The sequence below is a fragment of the Ranitomeya imitator genome, chromosome 3 (genome assembly GCF_032444005.1).
Source record: "Ranitomeya imitator isolate aRanImi1 chromosome 3, aRanImi1.pri, whole genome shotgun sequence".
Lineage (NCBI taxonomy): Eukaryota > Metazoa > Chordata > Amphibia > Anura > Dendrobatidae > Ranitomeya > Ranitomeya imitator.
The window spans coordinates 61,308,260-61,335,567 of record NC_091284.1 but is presented as its reverse complement, the minus strand read 5'-3'; the positions used below and the strand labels follow the sequence as shown (position 1 = coordinate 61,335,567).

At 43.0% G+C, this 27,308-nt stretch overlaps 1 protein-coding gene across 2 annotated transcripts in view; it reads right to left on the bottom strand.

Moving 5' to 3' along the window:
* Window positions 1–236: 236 nt before the first annotated feature.
* The window catches only part of NRIP1 (nuclear receptor interacting protein 1), a 94,189-nt gene continuing 67,117 nt past the window's right edge, over window positions 237–27,308 (bottom strand). For both annotated transcript variants that reach the window (XM_069760899.1, XM_069760900.1), the window contains exon 2: window positions 237–9,441. In XM_069760899.1, the coding sequence (XP_069617000.1) occupies window positions 5,743–9,150 (3,408 nt within the window). In that variant the 5' untranslated portion in view covers window positions 9,151–9,441 and the 3' untranslated portion in view covers window positions 237–5,742. The remainder of the gene's footprint in view (window positions 9,442–27,308) is intronic.

Below are 27,308 nucleotides of genomic sequence, written 5' to 3'. Positions count from 1 at the left end.
TATTTACAGTCAGATTTACATGGGAAGAAAAAACACATTTTATTCTTTATTAAAAAATACAATATATTTTAAAATGTTATCTCCAAATGAGCTTTTTTTTTTTTTCTTTATTTTCTTCTCTTTTTTTTTTTTACACAAATTTAAATATTGTTTTGCAACACAAAAGTTTTGCAAATTTTGGTAAATGAAACAAATTCTCAATTTAAAATATTTTTCTTTCAAATTTTCTTTTAGAGAAATAAACTTTGCAAAGCAAAAAAAAAAAAACAACAAAACCCCCCCAACCGTAATTATTGATACATTTTAGGCCAGTACATGATCACATAAGGCACCCCGATCCTATCATGGCTGACCCGGTCTAGTACATGTTCAACGATGTGAGCAGCCATCTTTTATGTTAACGTCTGCATTGTCCTTTGAGGTCCAGTATTCTGTGCTGATCAATCTCTTAACACACCTTTAATGTAGGTAAAAATCTTATGTTATCTCTGATTCTGTTTTCAATAACTCCTTCATAGGCATAAACATTTTTTTTTTGGGGGGGGGGAAGAGATATTTGTTCACTACAAATTGTTATTATATTGAGTAGTATGGAGTAAATTACATCAGCTTCCTCTGCAAAATTAATATAATGCTATGTCCATATAGGTAAATTGAGACCTCGAAAAACAAAGCTCGGACCCCTGTGATGTTTAAAAAAAATGTGTCAGCACAGAAGTATGGATGCATATTTTATAGATTAGAGGGGGTGTCCATGCTTGGCGGTGCAAGTCTGCAGTCACTCTAGTGCGCACACTGTGAGCTATCAGGATTCTTCTATGCTGGGAACGGGTGGACAATTTACATACATGAAGTCACATGCCAACTAGACGTACGTGGCCTCACTCAATACCAGTGAATTGAGCGAGACTGGGCATGTCTAGTTGGAATGTGGCTGGAAGTATGCAAATCGTATACTTGCGGTCATGAGCCTGCCTGTTTCCGACACCAAAGAAACCTGACATTGAGCAGTGGTTGAACCCTTTAAAAAAAAAACCTAATTGAAACTTATGGTTAGGGATCAGCGATTCAACTTGCACTGCCTTAATATCCAGTCCGATCCTCCTCGGCAGCCAATACTCTGCATTCGGCATCCTCAGCTCAGCATCCTACAAGGCCCTACAACATCACGACGTAGGGGCACAATGTAAGTCAAGGTGGCTAAGCATGATGCCAAGTCATCACTTTTGAGGGTCTTCGTAAACACCAGGAGGACCAGGATGCCAGGTGCAGAACTGAAGACTGGCCACCAAGAAGGACTAGACTGTATGCCGGCCCACGGCAGTGGAAATAAAATGGCTCATCTCTACTTATCGGTTTTTATAACTTTCCATTTATTTTAGATTTATGAGCAGGCTTGAGATCAATAAGAACACATCGGAAAAAAAAACTTTTAACCCCGTGATTTCCATAAAATATTATATAATAATATCATTCAGATGTAAATATTTCGGAATTCCAAATACCGATATATACCTTGCTTGACTATGCACTGACCAAAAACGTTCACGACTGTACTCATATGCATGACTGTATTAGGGCTCCGTTAATGCCAATGGTATACAAAATCCAAATAAAGCCTGGTGGATATCCTTCATACTGTGCCTGATGGAGATGCCTAATTACGGCACATTGGGTGCATATCTTTCCGCTATACGGAGCCGTAGGGACTTTGTATGCCTTTGAGCACTGGTATGTGCATTAAACATTAACATGCACCGACAATTTTTTTCAATGAGAACTCGAATAACAAAATTTTCTTTAAAACTTAATAGTTTTGATTTTTTTCCCCAAGAATTTTTCATCTTAAAACACAAAAGTTAATTTGTTTCATTCGCTAGAAAAAAAAATTAAATAAAAATAAAGATACATTAATAGTGAAATTTATCCATTTAAAAAAAAAGACACATTGTAGAACAGCAAAATAACATTTTTCTGAATGTCTCACCCCACATATCGCTTTTATATACATACACAGCATATACAGTAACTATATACATATTTTAGGCACACAACAAGTGAGGGCATGTCACATAGATAACTCATGTAGTAAAATGGTATTTTCAGTATTTAACATGTAAACTTTGTTAGCTGCCTCTTAAAGAAGTAAATAACTAAAAAAAAAAAAAGTGTGTATATAATAAAGCATCAATTAGTTGAATATTCACATGGGCTGTAATTAAAGCGCCAGATGTATCATACGTGTGTAATTGTAGAAGATGTGGAGCGCTGGTCTGGAGATGGATGCTAAATTTTGGGCAGACTAAACAAGATGTTTAAAGATATTCACTCGTAAAATACCTTAAGTTTAAGAAAACTCAGATAATGAAACTTTAGCTTCACGTAATTTCAATAAATGATGTTATTAAAATTATGTGAAGCTGGAGATGCATTATCAATAACAGCATGGTTAGCGTTCAGTTGAAAGTGTAACCGTCACTTTAATTTTTAATTCATAAATTAGTACACGTGAAAATGAGAAACTTAGTCATATATCTTATCAGAGAGATCATAGATTTTCCCATTAATGAGATAGGAGATGACAGTTCGTGATTTACAATGCTCTGGAAAGACGGTTAGTTTTCCATAGAACTTTATGGGCACCAACTGTCATCTCGTAGCTTAGTAAGAGAAAGAAGCAGATTTCTCTAGCTAGATATATCACAAAATTTCTTATATTTACCTGTACTATTGATTCAGGAAACAGACTATTAAAACGACGGTTAGTCTTTAATATAAACATTATTGATGAGCGAACGTGCCGGGATAAGGTGTTATCTGAGCATGCTTGAGTGCTAACCGAGTGTCTCGGCGTGCTCATAAAATATGTTAAGAGTCCCCGCAGCTGTTCGACAGTCACAACATATGCAGGGATTTCCTGTTTGTTAGGTAATCCGAACATATTTTTCAAGCACGCTGAAGACACTCCTGAGCATGCTCGGATAATGCTCATCAATTTCCTGTACATAGTAGGCCGTAGGTCTATAACAGAAGAAATGTATTCTTTCTCTATAAGGTTAATTGAAATAATAGTTTGTAATTGAAAAAAAAAAAATGAACTATTTGATATCAATCAAACAGTATGAGACATTGGGTGATGCTTAACAGAATGGATTTTGCACCTAATTTTAATTCTGATTTGTTAAAAAGTTGTCCGGCCAATATTTTTTTTTTTTTAAAGGGGTCAGAATGACTTAAAAAATTTCACCAGAATGTAGAAACCTCACCGATCTCGGTCACTGCTGTCTTCCACTACCTTTGCCTCTTCTGATCTCTACTTCATGGTCAGTCTCTACACACAGGAAGAGACTGCTCAGCCAATCAGTGCCTGAGGTGGGTCACTGCTGTCAAAGTGATTGGCTGAGAAGTCATTTCCTGTGTGTAGAGACTGACCATGAAGGAGAGATCAGCAGGGGCAGAGGTAGTGGAAGACAGCAGTACAGGGATCAGGAAGTAAAGACCAGAAGGGAACTGGGCTATACTCCTTTCCATCAAACGTACTGTCTTCTACTGTGACCTATAAAACTTGATACCTATAGAACCCTTTTAAAGGGGTCATCTGGTGCTACTCACTTCCGCTTTGGAGTTGAGCGATGACGATGACATTACGACCTTCTGATGAGCAGGACATGGTCATGATATCTTCCGATTATACAAGCACATCGGCAGATGTATGCAGTTGTAATGTCATTGGCACCACTCACCTCTAATGTGCAAGTGAATTACCCCGGAATATCCCCTTAAGATAAGCGTTCTCTTTAACCTCTCCTGATCTATAAATGGAAGGGTGCCATAGCTCATTCCTTGCTTATCCAGGCACAATGACACCTGACAAGCCACTATCCCTGGTAGTATAGCCCAGTTCCATTTAGGTTAATAGGGCAAAGCTGCAGTACCAGGCATGGACACGCCGGTTATGGCAGTGCCTTAATAACCATTGAGGGGGCCGTAAATGTATGTTCCACAAACCCGCTTTAAACAAAATGTGTCAAATCCCTTTAAAGGGGTTGTCCAGCCTTATGCTACAAGTCAGGAGTAGTCACTCTATGGGACTGCAGACTTGAGACGTCACTGTGCACAGTGAGGATTCTCTTGTGCAAGGAGTGGGTGGTCAAAGTGACCACAAGTATGCGATTTGCAAACTTCGGTCGACACATTCACACTAGACTGTATCCGGCCTCGCTCAATACACTTGCATTGAACAAGGCTGAGCATGTCTAGTCAGCATGTAACCGAATGGATACAAGTCGCTGCTCCCGGCACCAGAGAATCTTCACAGCGCACAGTGTCTGTGATGTGAGGATTCACAAGTCTGCAGTCACATAGAGTGATTGGAGACTTGTTGATTAAGACCAGAAAACAATAGACAATAGTGATGAACAAATATACTCGTTACACGAGATTTCTCGAGCACGCTCGGGGGTCCTCCGAGTATTTTTTAGTGCTCGGAGATTTAGTTTTCATCACCGCAGCTGAATGATTTACATCTGTTAGCCAGCATAAGTACATGTGGGGGTTGTCTGGTTGCTAGGGAATCCCCACATGTACTTATGGTGGCTAACAGATGTAAATCATTCAGCTGCGGCAAGAAAAACAATCTCCGAGCACTAAAAAATACTCGGAGGACCCCCGAGCATGCTCGAGAAATCTCGAGTAACGAGTATATTCGCTCATCACTAGAAAACAACTTTAATGTAAATGTGTTCTATGTAAATTAAAAAATGTAAAATATAAGGGATTTAAAAAAATACATTTATATAGAAACAGTAACAATTTTAATAATCAATCAATATAAAAAGATATCATTATTTATGGTCAAAACAAAATGTCAATGTATTTTCACAGAAATGAGGTGCTGTCACAGTGTTCTCTTTGTAGAAATGGAAAGTCATGTGTAAATTCAAGCATCAATGTTGTTACCTTGGGAAAAGACTTAAAAGTATTCCATTTACCACCGGGTTACACCGCTGTGACCTTGTGGTAACCAGTCAGGTTCACTGTGCTTGCTGCATTGATTTTACATTATAGACAAACTACCAGGAGCATATAGATATCCAAAAGAAAACCATAATATTCAGAATAAAAAAACATTCTGCTCTCGTCACCATCTGGTCACTTATGTGCTTAAAAAATACTGAGAAAGCTTAAAATGTTACTTTTGGATATTTTGATACTGGAAATATCCCAAGATATTTATTGTAAAAAAACAAAGGAAAAAAAAAAAAAAAAAAAAAACTGCATCAATAAAATGTCATTATTATTTGGAGGATGTTTTCTAGTAAATAAATTGTGGATTTTTGAAGGGCAATGAGTTACAAGTGTAATGTAATAGTTTACCCGTAATAAAAGTATTCCATAACCAAAAAAGTCACTAATTGCCCTTTTTTTCTTTCAAGTTCACCCATTTTACCAGAATATTTTTTTCAAATTGCTGACATTGTTGTTAACAAGTATTATAAGCCGAAACACCTAGCTGCTAAATTAGGAGCAAAATAAGATATTAAAAGGTATAAAAAGAAGAAGTTTTAATAACAATACGTGTACATTTACTAGGACCACAAGCAAGATCAACCTAAGTTCATAAAATAACATGTCCATAAGATCATGCCATTTATTACGTCATGCCTGATACAATGAAAAAAAAAAATATTATTATTTTCTTTTAATTTGAAGCAATCTGTTACAATTTTTTTTTAAATCATTTTATTCAGGCTCCTTTTTTATTGTAAGCATATCGAGAAGCCCGTATTTACTGCTATTGGAATTGTACAAAGAGTTATTTACAACGTTGGGCGGTTTGGTGAACGCAATCCTGTTTGTTCCTCTACTATGGGCCGATTCTCGTTGAAATGTCATCTCGGCCGCTTGACCCAACAGTGACTCAGTCCAGCTGGTTCGATCTCGGAAGTCCTGACTAGCGGCCGTTTGTGCCCCCTTTTGTAGCATGTAGTACAATATTGGATTGGTCTTTGTCAGTCTAGGAGAATCTTTTCCAAAGTCAGTTTTATCCATATCTGTGATAACCCATTTAATGGGACCTTTATCATTGGGGGGAGGGCACATATTCATATGTCCGGAATCAGTCCGTGGTGGGTTATTTCTTAAAATATCCGGGGAAGAATGAGGAGAGTTCTTTAAAGGAGATGGATATTGAAATGACATTTGACCTAAGTTATTGTGGTGAGAATGCTGTCCCATAAACATATTGAGAGAAGGAAGCATAAATTCAGAGTTTCCTGTCAAGTTACTTCTGTTTCCTCTTAGAAGTTCATCAACTGGCATATTGTTCCTATGCTGAGAGTCCCTGACACAATTTTCTGAAAGCAATAATTGTTTTAACACATTAAAACCTTTACTCTCTCTTGACCAACTCACGTTTTTATTTCCATTCAATGAATTTTGACTCGGAAGGTTCTTGATATCATGATCGGTCTTTGTGCCACTGACTTTGTCTTCATGAAGAAAAGGTATCTCGCCTAAGGATGGTGACGTGCAGAATTGCAAGTTTCCAGCCTCTGGCGAATTCATTTTTGTTATTTTTACTTGGCTTTCCACAGGGTCGTTATGGTGCATTTTTCTTTTTTTAGGCACAATACAAGATATTTTTGAATCTATCTGCTTGGATTCAGGATTATTCAGTTTATTATTTACCTCCAGATCACCGGTATCATATCCGTCATGGTTCTGACGTAGCAAACGACTTAAAAGGCCATTTTTTGAAAGGGAAAAGTCATGTGGAGATGAGTGTGGAGATCTGACATCCTCTGGAGCTGGTCTTGCGGCTTTGTGCAATGAGGCAGCTATGGGGCTTGGAGCACTTGCCTCCTGGTCGGCACGGATGTTATCCTCCGGTTCTTTTTTAACTCTGAAAGCCGCAACATGCTCACTTGGAGACCTTTCAGTCCTGTCTGTGTTAACTTCATCTTTTATTGGTTTCTGCACTTTTTCATTTTTGCATTTGTTGTTAGGTGTGGCTAGCAGCAGTTGAAGGACAGTGCGTCGCTCTAGAAGGTTTTCAATTTCACAGCCAGAAAACGTAGAATCCACTGGAGTAGACGGACTACTAAATCCTCTACCTTCTTCGTAAGTCCGTGGTTGATTTGTAACAAGAGGACTGTTCAGTCTTTCAATCAACCCTAAAGATTTCGGATTTGCCGGGCCTATTGGTTTTGATTGCACCTGTTCATTGGGAGCAGAAGATGGCATTCCACATTGAGCTAAATTCTGTAACAACTTGCTAGCACTGAAAGGTGCATTTTGTGCTGTATTTTCATTGGCTAGTGGAATAGTTGTTTGTAGCCCTTTGTTTCTGGTAAGCTCTATTAGATGATTTGATGCTGGATTTATGACCCTTTCTGGTTGGATGTGGTTTACGAATGAAGTGAACGGAGGCTTGACGGGAAATGGCGGGTTCACTAGGTTCATTGGAGATTCTGATTTTGAAGACGAGTGCAAAGAAAGTGCATTTAATGGAGAGGTATTGTGTAATCTTGGGCTTTCTGAGAGCGGACCAGGTGATGAGAAACTAAACTTTGACAAATCTGTAGCTTTCTGTGGGGTCTGGAGATCTTCAATTGTTGATGGGACATCTTCAGTTTTATGTCCGAGCAATAGTTGTAACAGTGTTACTTTCTGATATGGTTTTAGAGTAGAGTCCATGGATAGGTCTTTATTTCCTTTGCCGATTTCTATTTCACTGCCTTTCGGATCCCAGTTGTGAAGCAACGATTCAGTTAAATTTTCAATAGAACCTGCAGAATGTAACATCTTGGGCCTATCTGCTCTATTCTTAAAGGACAAATCTATAGGTACGCAGTTGGAGTGAGTGCTTTCATCATCACTGCTTTCTTCTTCAGTAAAGCTAGGATTGTTATCGGAACAATCATCTGTAGTTGTAGGTGTTGCACTTCCTTCAAACGCAGTATATATATCATTGTGTGGAAGTTTTTTTCCAACACTAGCCCCATTTTGATTTTTCAGAAGATGCAAAAGTAAACTGTTGTTGGGCGATGGCTTTCCATGGGTCCTTTCCGACTGATTCTTATACCCAACTGTTTTCAGAGGAGAATTTGGAACACCAAGCGTGTTTGGAAAAGGAGAAATGTTGCCTGCGTTAGTTAAACCATTGGTTACTGTCCTTGTGTGATTATTGAGACTAGCTGGCACATTCGACGACAAGTGAAGTCGGCCAAGATCTTTTTCTGAACTCTCCTTCAATCTCGCCATTGCTGCCAGCCTTTCACTTGCTAACTGACTTGCGCTCTGTGCTTTGAGGGCATGTTCCCTGGAGTACTGCTGCAAGTGTGCTTCACTGGAAAGCAGGAGAGCAAGTTGACTACAGGCAACACTTGGTTTAGGCGAAGCGGTGGGACTTGACCTTTTCTCCACCATATTAGCAACAGCTTGAAGTCTTGCAGCACATGAAATTGTCTCACCAACCACTTTAGTGCTACTTTGTGCTGAAAGAGAAGGTTCAACAAACTTTTCCTGAACTGAACTTTTAGCCAGACCGGTCAAGTTACTGTCCACTGCATTATCTTTTGATCTGCTTTTGTTTAAGAGAGTCTTTAGGTGATTTGAAGCCAAGCCATAGCATTGGTTATCCTTTTCATCCAGTTTTCCTTGCTGGTTAAGTGCAAATCCTTGGTCTTTAAGACTTTGTTTAATCTGTTGAGTCAGTGCAACACTCTGCAGCCTGGAGCTAAATGACTGCAGCAGAGAAGCTAGCAGTGTGCTATCTTGTTTCCCTTTTGGAACATTTTCAACCATTCCAGCTAAGAGAGATTCATTTTTTCCATTTCCATTGATGGAATCAGATAAACGCCTTCTCTTTGCAGCATGCCAGTCCTCTGAAGACTGCAAGAGTCTAGCCTTCTTGAGATGCAACACTCCAGATGACTGACTGCCGTTGTGCACTGGGACATTATTCTTACAGTTCGTAAAAACATTCCCAGAAATGTTAAAGTTGTCATCAGCTTTTACACGGCTTGAGAGTTTGTCAACCGCTGTTATAGAGCCGCCCGCCGCCTGATGCATTAGTAATCCTTCTAGATACGTTAAAACAATGGGATCCTGTTGCATTTCAGAGCTAAGCTCTTCTCCATGAGTCATGTTCAACAAACGTATGCGTAGAAGCTCTGTCTTTACCTACTTTAGAGAACACTGAAGACTTGGGTCTAAAATTTCAGAGATGTCTATGTTCTTTTAAATCATTTCCAGAATATTTTCCAAGCAGATGTCCTCTGAAGAATCTTTTGCCAAGAATATGAATGTTCCATTAAATTAGTGTTGAGGCAGCATGTTGAAATAGTGTGCATCAATCTGTCCGAATTCTGCTCACATAAGACAATTGTCTTAGTTTATCCATGGAAACCGGCCTTTAAACCTTCTATTTGCAATTACCTGAAAATCAGAAAGAGAAAAGAAAATACATGTAAGTACTAAAATATCAAAAATACAGCAGAAAGAACTTTTTTGCTATTGGACCTACTACTATTTAAACCAATGAAAAAAGTAAAAATACAAGCAATACTTTATTTTATTTTCTAAATTCAATCACAGAGTGAACTTCTTTAAGTTTAAAGTACATAAACACCTAGCGGGTACAAACAACCACGCATATGGCGCCATGTTTTTAATTGGCACCCTCCAGGGAAAACATTGATGGAAAATATACACTACCAGCTTACTTGTGCAGCTCTCTCTATCGCAGCAGGAAGTCACAGCACTCAATAACCAAATCAGCAGAATAATTACTTGCAGTCAATTAATTTCATGCATATCAAACTAATCCCTGTTTAAAATAGGTCGGTCACCAGATTTCTACTCCCATCAAAGTTTTTTATCCTCTTAATACATTGCCGTCATCATATTACATAGCACTGTGTACTTACAATTGCTCATTTTGCCTTTCTACCCAGCTAATTCTTCTCTTTTCCATTAGGTCTATGCCATCATGGGAAAAAAAAGAGAACCTCTCACCAGAAAAAAAATGCTATTAACTTGCAGGTACTGGGTTAATCTGCAAGTTAATAGTGATATTATTCTGGCTGGCATCTGCACTTAGCCTAGCTCTGCGAGGAGAAAATTAACTTTATTCCCCCCAGCATTCAGTTTCAGTCACTGGGGTGGCGCCGTCGCTGATTCAGTCACCACTTTGAGAATACTGAGTGGCTGCTGTAACAGTGCCCATAGAGTTCTGACTGACAGCCGACCCCAATGCCAGGGGCATGCTAACAGCCACAGCTCTGTATTCTTAGAGTGGTGACTGAACTAGCGCCGGCTCCTCCCCCGTGACCGAGACCATGTCCGGGTCGGGGGTGTGGTTTCAGTCAAGGGGGCAGCACTAGCGCTGGTTCAGTCACTGCTCTAAATATACAGAGCCACGGTTGTAACGGCACCCCCGGCCCCGACTGACACTTGCTTTGCATTAGGGCCGGCTGAGAGTCAGTGCTGGGGGCGCAGTTACAGCTGCCGCTCTCTATACACTGAGCGGTGACTGAACCAGCCCCGATGCCTCCCCCGAGACCATGTCCGGGTCGGGGGTGTGGTTTCAGTCAAGGGGGCACCACTAGCGCTGGTTCAGTCACTGCTCTAAATATACAGAGCCACGGTTGTAACGGCACCCCCGGCCCCGACTGACACTTGCTTTGCATTAGGGCCGGCTGAGAGTCAGTGCTGGGGGCGCAGTTACAGCTGCTGCTCTCTATACACAGAGCGGTGACTGAAGCAGCGCCGGCCACATGACAGACGGGAACGCTGCAGGGGAGAATAGAGTTAACTTTCTCAGAATAGAGTTAATGTTCTCCCCGCAGCGTTCAGCTAAGGGCAGGCACCGGTCAGGTTAATAACGCTATTAACCTGCAGATTAACTCTATATCTGCCGGTTAATAGTGTTTTTTCTGGTGACAAGTTCCTTTTAAAACTAACAGAATCCTTCTAAGCTTCATGTGGAAACTGGAAGTCTATTTTCCTTGTATAAGTTAAAAGTCACTGCAAAAGTCCCTGGCGAGGGGGAGAAGGAGCAACTGGGCCAGGGGTGAAGAGGGGAATGATTTATGCAGGGACAAGAGACTTCCTGTTTCTACAAAAAGAAGAGAAAAGAGAAGAATTAGCTGGGTAGAAAGGCAAAATGAGTAATTGTACATAGTGCTGTATAATATGATGGCTGCAATATATTAAGTGGATAAAAACTTTGATGGGAGGAGTGCTTCTTTAAATCCTACACAATCCCTGTTGGTGTGCTCATCATATCGGTAAGTTAAAGGGAGTCTTGATGACCGCCTAAACATTCATATAGAGGATCTGACCTATGACCCCAGCGGTGGTCACAAACCGACAGGAATGGGTCATCGGAGCGCGCCGGCAGCTGTTGTGTGTGCGCCTTTGAAAATGGCTGCGATCATCCAGTGTCAGTGCGGAGGCGCAGACAAGAGATGCAACTTAGAGACAAGTAAATTAATGAGGAGTACTGGCTTCATTATGCAAATAGGAGGGCGTAGCGGTGCACCAAGGCATAGGCCACGCCAGGACTGGATTGAAACACCCTCATTTGCATATTGAATTGAAAGTTGAATTTTAATTAATTATAAGGTTAAGCTGTACTTGCCTAGTATGATTTACACAGGGGCTAGTTCCCCTACTCAGATGTTTAGGCAGTTTAAATGCCATTTTCAGGGAGACAGACTCCCTTTAAGGATAGGGCATCACTCTTTTAGTCCTAGAAAACCTTATAATTGGAAACAAATATTAAAATGTAGATATTTGCATTAATAAGGTATCCTGAAAACAGGATAAACACTACACATCCCACTCAAATCAACCTTAAAAATAGATGTTGCACAGGGTAAGCCCTCAACTGCAATGTCAAGGTCATAGACTAGCAAGTAAGATTACCATCAGGACTGATGTAACAGCTGGCATTTGATCCAGGCTCCTGGGGTTTAGAATACACTTAACATACACACACTCAATTCACGCATACTGTACATCGTATCACAAGTGTTTAGCACGCTAAAGAGCGAGCAAATATTTAGCCTTGCATGACATCCTGCCTAAACCAATGGAAATACAGCAGCCAACGGGAAAAAAAGCTCTAGCAAAAGTTACAAGAAACCATGTCCGTCATGGCATTACTCAGATTAACACTTACTAGCATCGAAAGGCTACAAATATATAAATGTAAACTGCCTTATAAATAACAAATAAAAAAAAAAAGGTCAAACCTCCTGACAATTACAAGTAATTGATGGTCCCACAATGCCTTTTAATTGTTTAAGAAAACCAACAAAAGATGGACACAGGAGCTAAAATAAGCAATTTTATTGAAGACAAAATTCTAAAAAAGTATATAAATACATAAATACAAACGACAATAAGAACGATGCAAAGATAAAAGAAAGGCAACACTAGTGCCACGCACAAGTAGACTAAGCAGGTGAACCGTACAACAGATACCTGTATATATATATATATATATATATATATATATATATATATATATATATATATATATATATATATATATATATATATATATATATATAAATATATTGATAAGTGCTTTATAGGGAATCCAAGTAGGTGACCTGGTTACTCCATATACAATCAGATTATACTAGATGATAATATCAATAGTTACTAGAGCATAGAGACAGCCACACCACCAATGTGAGGCTCCAAAGCATCATATATCCATAGAGGAGGTTCAAATCCTGAGCGTACATACAAAAAGTATACTATACTGTAAATACCATGAGGAACCCTGTACAGCTTATACACAATCGTATATATACCGATATTTTCGGGAAGTCCCATATATAGTGTATAATAAGTAATTCTAGAATTATTTCTTACATGGTAGTAGAGAATAAGGATGAAAATAAGGAGTAACACTAAAGGCAGTGAACCAACCTGCTGCTCGTGCGTGGAGAAGGAAGGCCCCGATGCGCGTTTCGCACACGTTGCTTCCTCGGGGGGCGCCTTTCTTTTACCTTTGCATCGTTCTTATTGTCGTTTGTATTTATGTATTTATATACTTTTTTAGAATTTTGTCTTCAATAAAATTGCTTATTTTAGCTCCTGTGTCCATCTTTTGTTGGTTTTCTTATATACATATTATGGCGGAGTATTTATATTGATTGCCCCCCTTGTAGGTTTATTATTATTTTTAATTGTTTAGCTGACAGTTCTCCTGACTATTAGCACTGCTGGGTCGCTGGTGGGAATTGTGAGCTCCTAATGCTGCTTTTTTGAGACAGATTTGCCTTTACGGCATCAAAGGAGTGAAGTAGCCCTGAAGCTGGCCAGGATCAGGAGCTGAGTGTGCTCAAGGCATCCTAGCCAGCCTCTGTGCAGCGCTTACAAGCTGAATATAAGAATGGGGTTCTGTGTCTCCATATTGAATAAAGTGGGAGCAGACCAAGCATTCTATCAATCCAAGTAGTGAAGTACAGCTCTAGGGTATCTCCATCAATCATATGGATTGTGAATGGAGTGGCACTACAAACGAGGAACAAGGGAGTCCTGTTCTCATGGTCAATGGGACCACCAGAGAACTTATACTGATCATGCATCTTGTGGATAGTTGTGAATGTGGAACAACCTTTTTAACTTTGATTAATCAGCGCTATATTTTCAGCCTAGGTAGATTAAAACGTGGACATAGAGCTCTATAAAAGGGGCAACCAACTATGATGCACCATATATACTACTGGCATAACCTACTGTGGAACTTTTCCCCTTAAAGGAAATCTGTCACCAGGTTTTGGCCACCTAATATGAGAGCAGCATAATGTAGAGATGAAGACCCTGATTCCAGCGATGTGTCACTTTCTGGGCTGCTTGTTGTAGTTCTGAAAATCTCATACTGATAGAATAGTGATTTTCTCACTAGACGACTATTAAACCTGAAGCCAGGTAGTCCTCCATATTTATGAGTTCGGTATAACTCAGCCCTCATCAATGATTGGTAGTGTATACTGAAAGCTGCCAATCAGTGGTGGGGGCGGGGACATACAGAGCTCAGCATGCAGAGAACTGCTAGATCTATAGTAGATAAAACAGGGATAATATCAAGACTAAAGCAAGCAGTAAAGTAAGTGACACATCACTGGAATCAGGGTCCGTGCACCTACATCATGTTGCTCTTAGATGGGGTAGCAAAAATCTGGTGACAAATTCCCTTTAAGGCCACAGAACCCAATTGTGACTGCAACCATTGTAGCACTAGCACCCCATAGGTATTGTTTATATAAAGGTTATTTGTGCAGTTGACTAGGAACAAGGGTTCTCACAGGCATTTTTTTTGGATAAAATATGTGGCATGTCTCAATTGCCAATGAGAACCACACAGTTAATTTCCCATAGAGTAAGAAGAAGTGATGACTTCTTTGTTATGGATTATACTTTCCCCTTTACACCAAGTCTTTCTGGCTCACTGGATGTGAACCTATTGATTGATGGAAGAATAAAGCCAGGGCTCCCTCCTCGTGTACAGTAATTGATGCCACACAGAAATTCCTGAAAACAGATCGGCTTTTCTCACTGTGACTGGTTTCTGGAAGAATGGAATTATCAAGTTCTTGTAATTATTTGTGGGAAAAAAAAAAAACTTTCTCATCAACAATTGCAAACTTTTCTAATGATCCTGAAGTCTCCACTACAGCAAATACAACAGGAAATTCAATTCCTTCCCCCTTTTTCAATAAAAATCACATAAATCCCTGGAGTTACTGTAATGTGGAGCCTCTGCCCAATGTCTGACTCACTGCTACTGGGGAATCGTTACAGGCACAGTATGTAATTAACAATGATTGCAAATAATTATTTAGCCTTTCCCTTGTGTAATGCTAGGTTTCCACAACGCTACACCTGTACATTCAGCATATATGCCATATGCATCTCCTGAGTGTAATGTGCCCATACACGAGGCCATACAGTCTAATGTGCCCATACACAATGCCACACAGTCTAATGTGCCCATACACGAGGCCATACAGTCTAATGTGCCCATACACAATGCCATAAAGTCTAATGTGCCCATACACGAGGCCATACAGTCTAATGTGCCCATACACAATGCCACACAGTCTAATGTGCCCATACACGAGGCCATACAGTCTAATGTGCCCATACACAATGCCATAAAGTCTAATGTGCCCATACACGAGGCCATACAGTCTAATGTGCCCATACACAATGCCATAAAGTCTAATGTGCCCATACACGAGGCCATACAGTCTAATGTGCCCATACACGAGGCCATACAGTCTAATGTGCCCATACACAATGCCATGAAGTCTAATATGCCCATACACGAGGCCATACAGTCTAATGTGCCCATACACGAGGCCATACAGTCTAATATGCCCATACACAATGCCACACAGTCTAATGTGCCCATACACAATGCCACACAGTCTAATGTGCCCATACACAATGCCACACAGTCTAATGTGCCCATACACAATGCCATACAGTCTAATGTGCCCATACACGAGGCCATAAAGTCTAATGTGCCCATACACAATGCCATGAAGTCTAATATGCCCATACACGAGGCCATACAGTCTAATGTGCCCATACACGAGGCCATACAGTCTAATGTGCCCATACATGAGGCCATACAGTCTAATATGCCCATACACAATGCCATAAAGTCTAATGTGCCCATACACGAGGCCATACAGTCTAATATGCCCATACACAATGCCATAAAATCTAATGTGCCCATACACGAGGCCATACAGTCTAATGTGCCCATACACAATGCCATAAAGTCTAATGTGCCCATACACGAGGCCATACAGTCTAATGTGCCCATACACGAGGCCATACAGTCTAATGTGCCCATACACAATGCCATGAAGTCTAATATGCCCATACACGAGGCCATACAGTCTAATGTGCCCATACACGAGGCCATACAGTCTAATATGCCCATACACAATGCCATAAAGTCTAATGTGCCCATACACGATGCCATACAGTCTAATGTGCCTATACACGATACCATAGTCTAATGTGCCCTTACACAAGGCCATAAAGTCTAATGTGCCCATACACGAGGCCACACAGTCTAATGTGCCCATACACGAGGCCATACAGTCTAATGTGCCTATACACGAGGCCATACAGTCTAATGTGCCCATACACGAGGCCATACAGTCTAATGTGCCCATACACGAGGCCATACAGTCTAATGTGCCCATACACAATGCCATACAGTCTAATGTGCCCATACACGAGGCCATACAGTCTAATGTGCCCATACACGAGGCCATACAGTCTAATGTGCCTATACACAATGCCATAGTCTAATGTGCCCTTACACAAGGCCATAAAGTCTAATGTGCCCATACACAATGCCATACAGTCTAATGTGCCCATACACGAGGCCACACAGTCTAATGTGCCTATACACAATGCCATACAGTCTAATGTGCCCATACACAATGCCATACAGTCTAATATGCCCATATACGAGGCCACACAGTCTAATGTGCCTATACACAATGCCATACAGTCTAATGTGCCCATACACAATGCCATAAAGTCTAATGTGCCCATACACGAGGCCACACAGTCTAATGTGCCCATACACGAGGCCATACAGTCTAATGTGCCCATACACAATGTCATAAAGTCTAATGTGCCCATACAAGGAGGCCACACAGTCTAATGTGCCCATACACGAGGCCATACAGTCTAATGTGCCCATACACAATGTCATAAAGTCTAATGTGCCCATACAAGGAGGCCATACAGTCTAATGTGCCCATACACGAGGCCATACAGTCTAATGTGCCCATACACAAGGCCATACAGTCTAATGTGCCCATACACAATGCCATAAAGTCTAATGTGCCCATACACGAGGCCACACAGTCTAATGTGCCCATACACGAGGCCACACAGTCTAATGTGCCCATACACGAGGCCATAAAGTCTAATGTGCCCATACAAGGAGGCCATACAGTCTAATATGCCCATACACAATGCCATAAAGTCTAATGTGCCCATACACGAGGCCATACAGTCTAATGTGCCCATACACGAGGCCATACAGTCTAATGTGCCCATACACAATGCCATAAAGTCTAATATGCCCATACACGAGGCCACACAGTCTAATGTGCCCATACACAATGCCACACAGTCTAATGTGCCCATACACGAGGCCATACAGTAATGTGCCCATACACGAGGCCACACAGTCTAATGTGCCCATACACGAGGCCATACAGTCTAATATGCCCATACACAATGCCATAAAGTCTAATGTGCCCATACACGAGGCCACACAGTCTAATGTGCCCATACACGAGGCCACACAGTCTAATGTGCCCATACACGAGGCCATACAGTCTAATGTGCCCATACACAATGCCATAAAGTCTAATGTGCCCATACAAGGAGGCCATACAGTCTAATGTGCCCATACACGAGGCCATACAGTCTAATATGCCCATACACAATGCCATAAAGTCTAATGTGCCCATACACGAGGCCACACAGTCTAATGTGCCCATACACGAGGCCACACAGTCTAATGTGCCCATACACGAGGCCATACAGTCTAATGTGCCCATACACAATGCCATAAAGTCTAATGTGCCCATACACGAGGCCACACAGTCTAATGTGCCCATACACGAGGCCATACAGTCTAATGTGCCCATACACGAGGCCATACAGTCTAATGTGCCCATACACGAGGCCATACAGTCTAATGTGCCCATACACGAGGCCATACAGTCTAATGTGCCTATACACAATGCCATAGTCTAATGTGCCCTTACACAAGGCCATAAAGTCTAATGTGCCCATACACAATGCCATACAGTCTAATGTGCCCATACACGAGGCCACAGTCTAATGTGCCTATACACAATGCCATACAGTCTAATGTGCCCATACACAATGCCATACAGTCTAATATGCCCATATACGAGGCCACACAGTCTAATGTGCCTATACACAATGCCATACAGTCTAATGTGCCCATACACAATGCCATAAAGTCTAATGTGCCCATACACGAGGCCACACAGTCTAATGTGCCCATACATGAGGCCATACAGTCTAATGTGCCCATACACAATGTCATAAAGTCTAATGTGCCCATACAAGGAGGCCATACAGTCTAATGTGCCCATACACAATGCCATAAAGTCTAATGTGCCTATACACAATGCCATAACATAAAGTCTAATACGCCCATACAAGAGGCCATACAGTCTAATATGCACATTCAAGAGGCCATAAAGTGTAATGTGCCCATACACAATGCCATAAAGTCTAATATGCCCATACACAATGCCATACTCTAATGTGCCCATTCACAAGGCCATACAGTCCAATGTGCCCATTCCCGAGACCATACAGTCTAAGATGCTCATACACAATGCCATAAAGTCTAATATGCCCATACACAATGCCATAAAGTCTAATGTGCCCATACACAATGCCATAAAGTCTAATATGCCCATACACGTGGCCACACAGTCTTATGTGTCCATATACAAGGCCATACAGTCTAAGGTGCCCATACACTAGGTCATACAGTCTAATGTGAATATACACAAGACCATACAGTCTAATGTACCCATACACAAGACCATATAGTCTAAGGTCCTCATACATGAGGCCATTCAGTCTAAGGTGCTCATACACTAGTCCATGCAGTCTAATGTGTCTATACAGTCGTGCCCATACATGAGGCCATACAGTCTAAACTGCCAGTACACAAGGCAGGTAATACAGTCTAAAGTGCCCCTACACAAAGCCATACAGCCTAAGGTGCCCATACACTAGGAAATCCTTTTGACTGTTTTGCAGTCAGAATTGTCCATAAATAAGATCACAACTGATGCACCTTGTAATGTTTGGCCACTTAAGCAGAAGTGGCTGCAGTACCCACAGCTTCAGCAACGGATGGAGCAAATGATGACAAATCTTCTTGCTGTCACTTTTGTTTTATCAATAGTTGGGAAGACATTGAATAAGCACAGATCTATAGAGATATTAACACTACACTACCTATGAAAACAAAAGAACAAAAATAGAGCACTGAAGATGACAAATAACGCATATCATTGTACATACATTGGTACCACTGTGTCATGCAGGGTGTATGGTCATGCAAAGAGCAGAATCTCCATTCTCACTACTTCAAGTGCTATATTGGAGAAATAGGAATCAGCGCTCCTTAGATCAGCAGCAAGTGATATAACAGTCACTTACTAATTATCAGTTGTATGGCTCATGCAGATGAACGTAATTTAGGTCCGAGTGCAATCCGTTGTTTTAACGAACCAATGTTATTCCACGAGGCCATACACTTGTCAAGATTTTTTTGCAGTTCGCGGAAAAAATTGCAGCATGCATGATTTGCCTCTGAATCAGAGGCACTCGCCAATGTCTATGGGTCTTTGGAAAACATCAGGCTGTCCGATTTTCAAGGACAGACTGAAAGGAGAAGATGGAAAAAGTTTTAGATTTTCTCCATTTCCGAGAAAAATGGATACCACTCTAATCACAGTGTGATTGGCATAATCACACAGTTTTTCTGGGATGGAGAACATACGGTGATCTGCACCTGCCCTTAAAGGGAGTCTGGGAGAACTAAATGTCTGTTCAAGCCAAGCACAGGAAACTCCGTGCACCCTTGGTGTGGCCAAACAGTCCAGTCCCAACTACTTGTTTTCATCCATCTCTGCCCTCCCTCCCTTACTGACAGATGTGGTGCCGTGAACATGCTCGGCCACACAGAGGGTGCCCTGAACATGCTCGGCCACACAGAGGGTGCCCTGAACATGCTCGGCCACACAGAGGGTGCCCAGAACATGCTCGGCCACACAGAGGGTGCCCTGAACATGCTCGGCCACACAGAGGGTGCCGTGAACATGCTCGGCCACACAGAGGGTGCCCTGAACATGCTCGGCCACACAGAGGGTGCCCTGAACATGCTCGGCCACACAGAGGGTGCCCTGAACATGCTCGGCCACACAGAGGGTGCCCTGAACATGCTCGGCCACACAGAGGGTGCCCTGAACATGCTCGGCCACACAGAGGGTGCCCTGAACATGCTCGGCCACACAGAGGGTGCCCTGAACATGCTCGGCCACACAGGGTGCCCAGAACATGCTCGGCACCCTGAACATGCTCGGCCACACAGAGGGTGCCCTGAACATGCTCGGCCGCACAGAGGGTGCCCTGAACATGCTCGGCCGCACAGAGGGTGCCCTGTGGGTTTGTGTTTGGTTTAAACACTCATTTTGTGCTTACAGTTGACACTTGCAGCGACAATCAACTAAAGAAAAAACAGATTGGCGCAAACTTAAAGGACTTTTAATTTTGTCAGCGCAAACTGTATAACTCATAAAAAATGCCCTCAGCCGTCAAACACAGTTTGCTCGTTTGTCGGTCAATGGATACATGGGACAATGATCGGGAACATTTTTTTACAATTATTAATTTGCCCATTCATAGGCCAAAATGAAAAGGGTTCTTAGGGCTCATGCAAACAGCATGGCACAGGGATCTATGGGGCTATATTGTGGCTCATTATGCCCAATTTTATACACAGGCAGATGAAGTTGCGGCATGCTCCATCAGATGCCGTGTAAGTGACATATTCTTCTCTAGAACCATTGCTGAAGATCTTCGTAATACAATGGGAAACACCAGGGTGCCTATTGCTCCATAGTATGGCACTGTGCTCCACGTGCCTACATACAAGTCAGCTGAAGCCTATTTGTACTGTTTCCGAGGGTCTCATGCTTCCTAGATGACTTGGTTGCTCTTTTGTGGTTATTGTACTTTGTCCCAGTTGGCTCCAGTAATTTCCTTCCTCGTGAATCTTAACAGCACGTAAAATTTATTTATTTTCCTTGGTATTGAATAAAAAGCTGCAGACTGCAATTTAGCCGAGAGCCCGTAGGTACAGTAAGTTATAAAGGAGCTCTGACCAGATCTCACAGTGTTTGCTAGAAAAGCAATTTGCATAAACCTGCCATGCAGTCTTAGCATTGAACAAAGCATACATTTATTTAAAGTCCATGACCTCACGCTAAACTCTAGCCACTCGGCTAATTTGGCATAAAGACATTCAGTACAATGCTGTACCTACTTACATCAGTTAAATGACCCGATAAATGAACTCTCGGCTAAAGACAATACGTTCACTGTACCGGCCATGTCACTGAATCAACAACTTATTTTGCCTTTGTGCTTTGTACATTTTTATCGGATGATGTCTTAGCAGGGACATTCGATAATATTACATCATATGTTTTAGTGCATAAATATTTGTGTCATTTCCAATGCGCTGGATGAGATGATGAGAAACGCAAGTAGGGATCGAACTGATTCCTGCAAATTACAAAGAAATCACATCTTGTAGATGTTTTGGAACTGTACATTTTAGATCAAGCTTCTATGACGTTATTTCTGAATTTAGTTGGATGCCCCCCTCTCAGCTTAAAAAGATAAAAACACAAACATTTGTTGCACTTTGTTTTAGGTGAATACAGCAGCCACCATTTTGTTGGGTCATAAAGAGTTGGGAATGTGCCCCTCCTTGGCCCTCATCTGTCCCTCGCACAGCTCTCTGCCCAATCCTCTGGTCCTCTTCTACAGGCCTCCTGTCCTTCGTAGTGGTCCACTGATCTCTTGACTATGCATCTTGATGTCATGATGTGTGTCGGACCATGACAACATGGCGTAGCGAGGCCTAGTCATTGCCAGAGGTGCCAAAGAGGACCAAGGCACCTAGAAGAAAACTGGAGGACTGGGGGTGGAGTTGTGTGGAGGGACAGGTGAGGACCAGAGACAGGTGAAAATATATGCATTTTTTGAAGCCCTCTGTTTCATATGCTGTGGGATCTGGAGACGCATTTCATTTGAAAACGTTTGATACAAATTGAACTTCCAGGCTGCATTTGAGCAAAAGAAAAAAACAAAGTTCACATCAGCTCACGGATGCAGGCAATGATCCACAAGGGGTGCGGTGCACTGACAAATCCTGGCCCCAGTTTCAGGTAAGTAGACATGAAGAGAAAAGACAAAGTCCAGCTAATGTAAAAAAATGTTTTCTAGAAAAACAAGTAAAAAAATATTCTTGAAAACATTTAATTGAAAGCTCTAAACCAAGAAAAAACATAGCAATAGGCCTAGGCTTTTGGAACGCTACAAAGCTCTTAATGTGCAGTAGGTGACGGATGTGCAGTGGGTGGCGGATGTGCAGTAGGCGGCGGATGTGCAGTAGGTGGCGGATGTGCAGTAGGCGGCGGATGTGCAGTGGGTGGCGGATGTGCAGTAGGCGGCGGATGTGCAGTAGGCGGCGGATGTGCAGTAGGCGGCGGATGTGCAGTAGGCGGCGGATGTGCAGTAGGTGGGGGATGTGCAGTAGGCGGCGGATGTGCAGAAGGCGGCGGATGTGCAGTAGGCGGCGGATGTGCAGTAGGCGGCGGATGTGCAGTAGGCGGCGGAAGTGCAGTAGGTGGCGGAAGTGCAGTAGGTGGCGGATGTGTAGTAGGTGGCGGATGTGCAGTAGGTGGCGGATGAGCAGTTGGTGGCAGATGTGCAGTAGGTGGCGGATGTGCAGTAGGTGGCGGATGTGCAGTAGGTGGCGGATGTGCAGTAGGTGGCGGATGTGCAGTAGGTGGCGGATGTGCAGTAGGTGGCGGATGTGCAGCCGGGGGCGGATGTGCAGCAGGGGGCGGATGTGCAGTAGGTGGCGGATGTGCAGTAGGTGGCGGATGTGCAGTAGGTGGCGGATGTGCAGCCGGGGGCGGATGTGCAGCAGGGGGCGGATGTGCAGTAGGTGGCGGATGTGCAGTAGGTGGCGGATGTGCAGTAGGTGGCGGATGTGCAGCCGGGGGCGGATGTGCAGCAGGGGGCGGATGTGCAGTAGGTGGCGGATGTGCAGTAGGTGGCGGATGTGAAGTAGGTGGCGGATGTGAAGTAGGTGGCGGATGAGCAGTAGGCAGCGGATGTGCGGTAGGTGACAGATGAGCAGTAGGCGGCGGATGTGCGGTAGGTTGCCGATGTGCGGTAGGTGGCAGATGTGCAGTAGGTGGCGGATGTGCGGTAGGTTGCCGATGTGCGGTAGGTGGCGGATGTGCGGTAGGTGGCGGATGTGCGGTTGGTGGCGGATGTGCGGTAGGTTGCAGATGTGCGGTAGGTTGCAGATGTGCGGTAGGTGGCGGATGAGCAGTAGGTTGTGGATGTGCGGTAGGTGGCGGATGTGCGGTAGGTGACGGATGAGCGGTAGGCGGCGGATGTGCGGTAGGTTGCCGATGTGCGGTAGGTGGCGGATGTGCAGTAGGTGGCGGATGTGCGGTAGGTTGCCGATGTGCGGTAGGTGGCGGATGTGCGGTAGGTGGCGGATGTGCGGTAGGTAGCGGATGTGCGGTAGGTTGCAGATGTGCGGTAGGTTGCAGATGTACGGTAGGTGGTGGATGAGCAGTAGGTTGTGGATGTGCGGTTGGTGGCGGATGTGCAGTAGGTGGCGGATGAGCAGTAGGCGGCGGATGAGCGGTAGGTGACGGATGTCTGGGCCAGGCCACTATACAATTGACGAACCTGTACTGTGCAACTCCGGGGCACAGCTAATCGACGGGCGGTACTGTGTGTCGCACCCCCACCGAACAGACACTGATGACCTACCCTAAGGAAAAACAATCAAAGTTAAAGTCCTGGACATCCCCTTTTAAGAACCAGCAACATTATAATCCACCACCATGACCTTAGAAAAAAGTTGTATCCATTTATTTAATGGACTTCTCTGGCTTTTACAAGTTAACAATTACTAGATCTTTCCCCAGAATGAATGGCTGATATCAGAGAGCAATAGACTGCATATTGCACAGGAAGCTTAGCCTCTTTAAAATCTAAACGAGAGATGAACCTGATAGACTGAAGGGGTTGGTAATATACGGTATGTTATTAACTACCCTATTACTACAAACTGTAGGTGAAAAAGTCCCAAAAGTAGCAAAAATACTGTAAAAGTGGCGTATTATTAGACTATACTTAGAAGACCTTTGTGCTGCGATTTGGTTTTGTAAGAATATCCATGAGATCCTACTTGTATGTTAATTAGGTTGTCAGTTTGATTGATTTCTTCAAGATTTGGAGGGATACCTGTAACCAGACCTGTAGGGGATGTGCATGAAATACACGAACCACTTTATATATTTATAACTGATGCATACATTATACATATCACATGTATCTAATTATATATGACATCACATATTTATATCCTTACGCCCAACATGTCTGAATACTGCATCCCACATAGGAGAAAGGTCTTGTAAGGTCTTTCCCCTGAAGACACCTTCTCCACCCCCTCCACATATTATACCATAAGCTGCCATGCAGAGTTAAGACTCGTGTACGTCTGCCACCTGCCCAGTAATGTTAATGGCACGCTCTCTTCTGCGAAAGTGGAAAAAGACAAATACTCGAGCTGCCTCCGCTGTGAGTGTAAGCGGCGCATGGTTCACATAGTAGACCCAACATCACAAGGACGCTAGAGACCATCTCTGGTCACTTCCGCTAAGGACCTCGGCTTGGGAGTTTCCAGCCGAAAGCATCCTAACAAACGCAGTTATCTACCGAACACTTCACATCCGATAAGGTCCACTGCCGGAAAATAAATGAAAAATAATAATCCAAACTTTTATACGACCCACATCTACGGAGACGGTAGAACAAAAGATTGCACTTGGCTTAGCCTTAATTATAATTCAATCTTCCCGACAGAAAATAATCTAGGAATGCTTCAATTTGCGATACGGTAACAACAGATTACAAGCCTACCTCTATGTTTCTCTCTCTGTCGGCGAGCGCTGGTGCCCGGCGCAGGTACGGCGTGGCAATCAATTTGTTCTGCAGACACAACGGCTTCCTTAGAATACTAATGAAAATGCATCCTTCCCTCTCCTTCGACTTGACTCCCCAGTGCCCAGGTCCTGACCAGTACGAAAAGGAGGAGAGAATATCCTCTAAGACACCTACTGGTACTAATCAACGGTATGCGTGTCACGGCATTGGATTAAAACCTTTACTACGAATCACTCTGAGCAGCTAAGCGTATGCAGGACAAGGTCAGCATTAAACACGTACACACACACACGCAAGAAGACTGGAGCGTACTGATTCATCTCTCGGGTCCATTGACTGGATTTTACCTCCGGGGATTGCAATTATATCTTAGGGGAAGGATCAAATGCATCGTAAAAAAAATAAAAAAAATAAATAATTGCGTTTTAAGGATTGTCGCCTGTGTTCCATTGCAAAAAAAAGCCACAAAAATACGCTGTTTTTTTTTTAAATTGGCTTCGTGTCGCTACACTTGGGTAACAACGGAATCGTCCGTGCGCGGTTTGTTATGCCGCTATAGCATTGAACAGCAGGTATCCTCTTTGTCCAGAGACGTCTGAGGCCAAGACACAAAAATCTGCCAAGCTATTCCCCTCCGCTGAGCAACTACTTCTATAAGGAGCACTCGGCCATGAAACATCTTATTAACCTTTTACGAGAAGGAGGAAGAGGAGGAAGAAAAAGAATTAAAAAAAGAGTTAACATCTAATAACAAACACAACGTTCCGTCCCGGATACTTCTGAGATGACACAAAAGCGGCGTGCGATACAAATCGGCGACACGGACGGAATACAAAAAGGTCACAAAATCATTAGAAAAAAAAACAAAAAACAAGAAAGAACTTTTTACGAGCCGGAGATGTTGACTACGCAGCGATTTGGCTGTTTGGTGACGCTATCACACATTTCGACTAATTCCAATGACAAGGATATAGATCAATGTCCATATCATCATATCCGCTCTCCACGGCTTGCTCACTGCACCGCACTTTAATCACCGACATCCAATATATAAGCAGCCGCAATGAGACATCATGAAAGGGACGACAATCAATAACGCAGCCATCGCCCTTGACACGGTGACATTGGATGGCGGCCATGTGTTAGGGGAGCCGCTTGCCCACCTGGCTCGTGACCTTGTCCTTTACTTGACCCGAAGCCTCTTGCAGGAGGCGGCAGACTCCTCCTTGCAGTCTCAGCAAGGTCGAATGGGTCAGCATGTCCCCATCTATAATCCGCCACCATTTGTCAGCGGGGAGGCTTGAAGGAGGCATGCTTGCTACAAGGAGAGAATGCCCAATTAGGCAGCTGTCACACAAAGCATTGGATGCAAAATTATCCCCTGTCAAAAGAAAGAGCAGCTGCGGGTGCCAATTACAACAATCTTTCCACCCTTTGGGTGCCGGAAACTGAACAGAAACAACAGGGGGGGATCTGTCACAACATGGCATTGAACTAGAGCAGTCGTGTTAAAAGGTCGAGGCCGTCCCCGGAGGGGCACTAGAAAGACACAATGACCCTCATGACCCCGTGTCCTTATGGAAGCACAAACATGACAATTACAGGGTTAAAAGCAGAACATTGGTTTAGCTAATGGACTGCTTAAATACCTGTCCATGCAGATTCCCAGTATGCCATCACGGGCCATTATGGGAAAGGTTCACCGGCCACATTACTGGCAGCGAAGTGATAATCCAGCGCATATACCAGTGACCTCAGCGGCATTCCATCCAAGAACAAGGTCAGGAAAGTAGGACATGTGCGATGATGGGGGGGCGAGAGAAAGGTAGCTCTGCACGGTCAGGCCTGCTGTACGAAGAAGTAGAAAAAGCGGATACCAGTAACACTATACAAAGATGCTCCACTTTCCGTGTGGATTTCCACTATGAATTGTTGACCGAAAGTAAACTTTACTGTTCTATCATTCTCATTGGGTAAGGTGACACAGCCGCGTACTGCACATCTGAGACAGACGGTCCAATTATTCTGATAAGGACGCATTCACACGTTCAGTATTTGGTCAGTATTTTGCATCGGTATTTGTAAGACAAAACCAGGAGTGGAACAATCAGAGGAAAAGTAGAATAGAAACACATCACCACTCTGAACGATGTGTGAACGTGGCCGTACACTATAATCACAGCAGCATCAGCTGTTCTCAGATGTGGAAAGAAAAAAAAAAAAAAAAGGTTCTCCACCTTCTCCATTCAGTCATCAGAGTGCGGTACGACTTTTCACGGACGGATTTGGTTTGATACCCAAGTCAAAATCAGACATGTCCCCACCCCCCTCCCACCCCCTGTGCGCCCGCCCGCTGTTCTTAAAATACTCACCCGACTCCCTCGCTGGCGCTGCTTCCTGTCCTGGCCGCACCT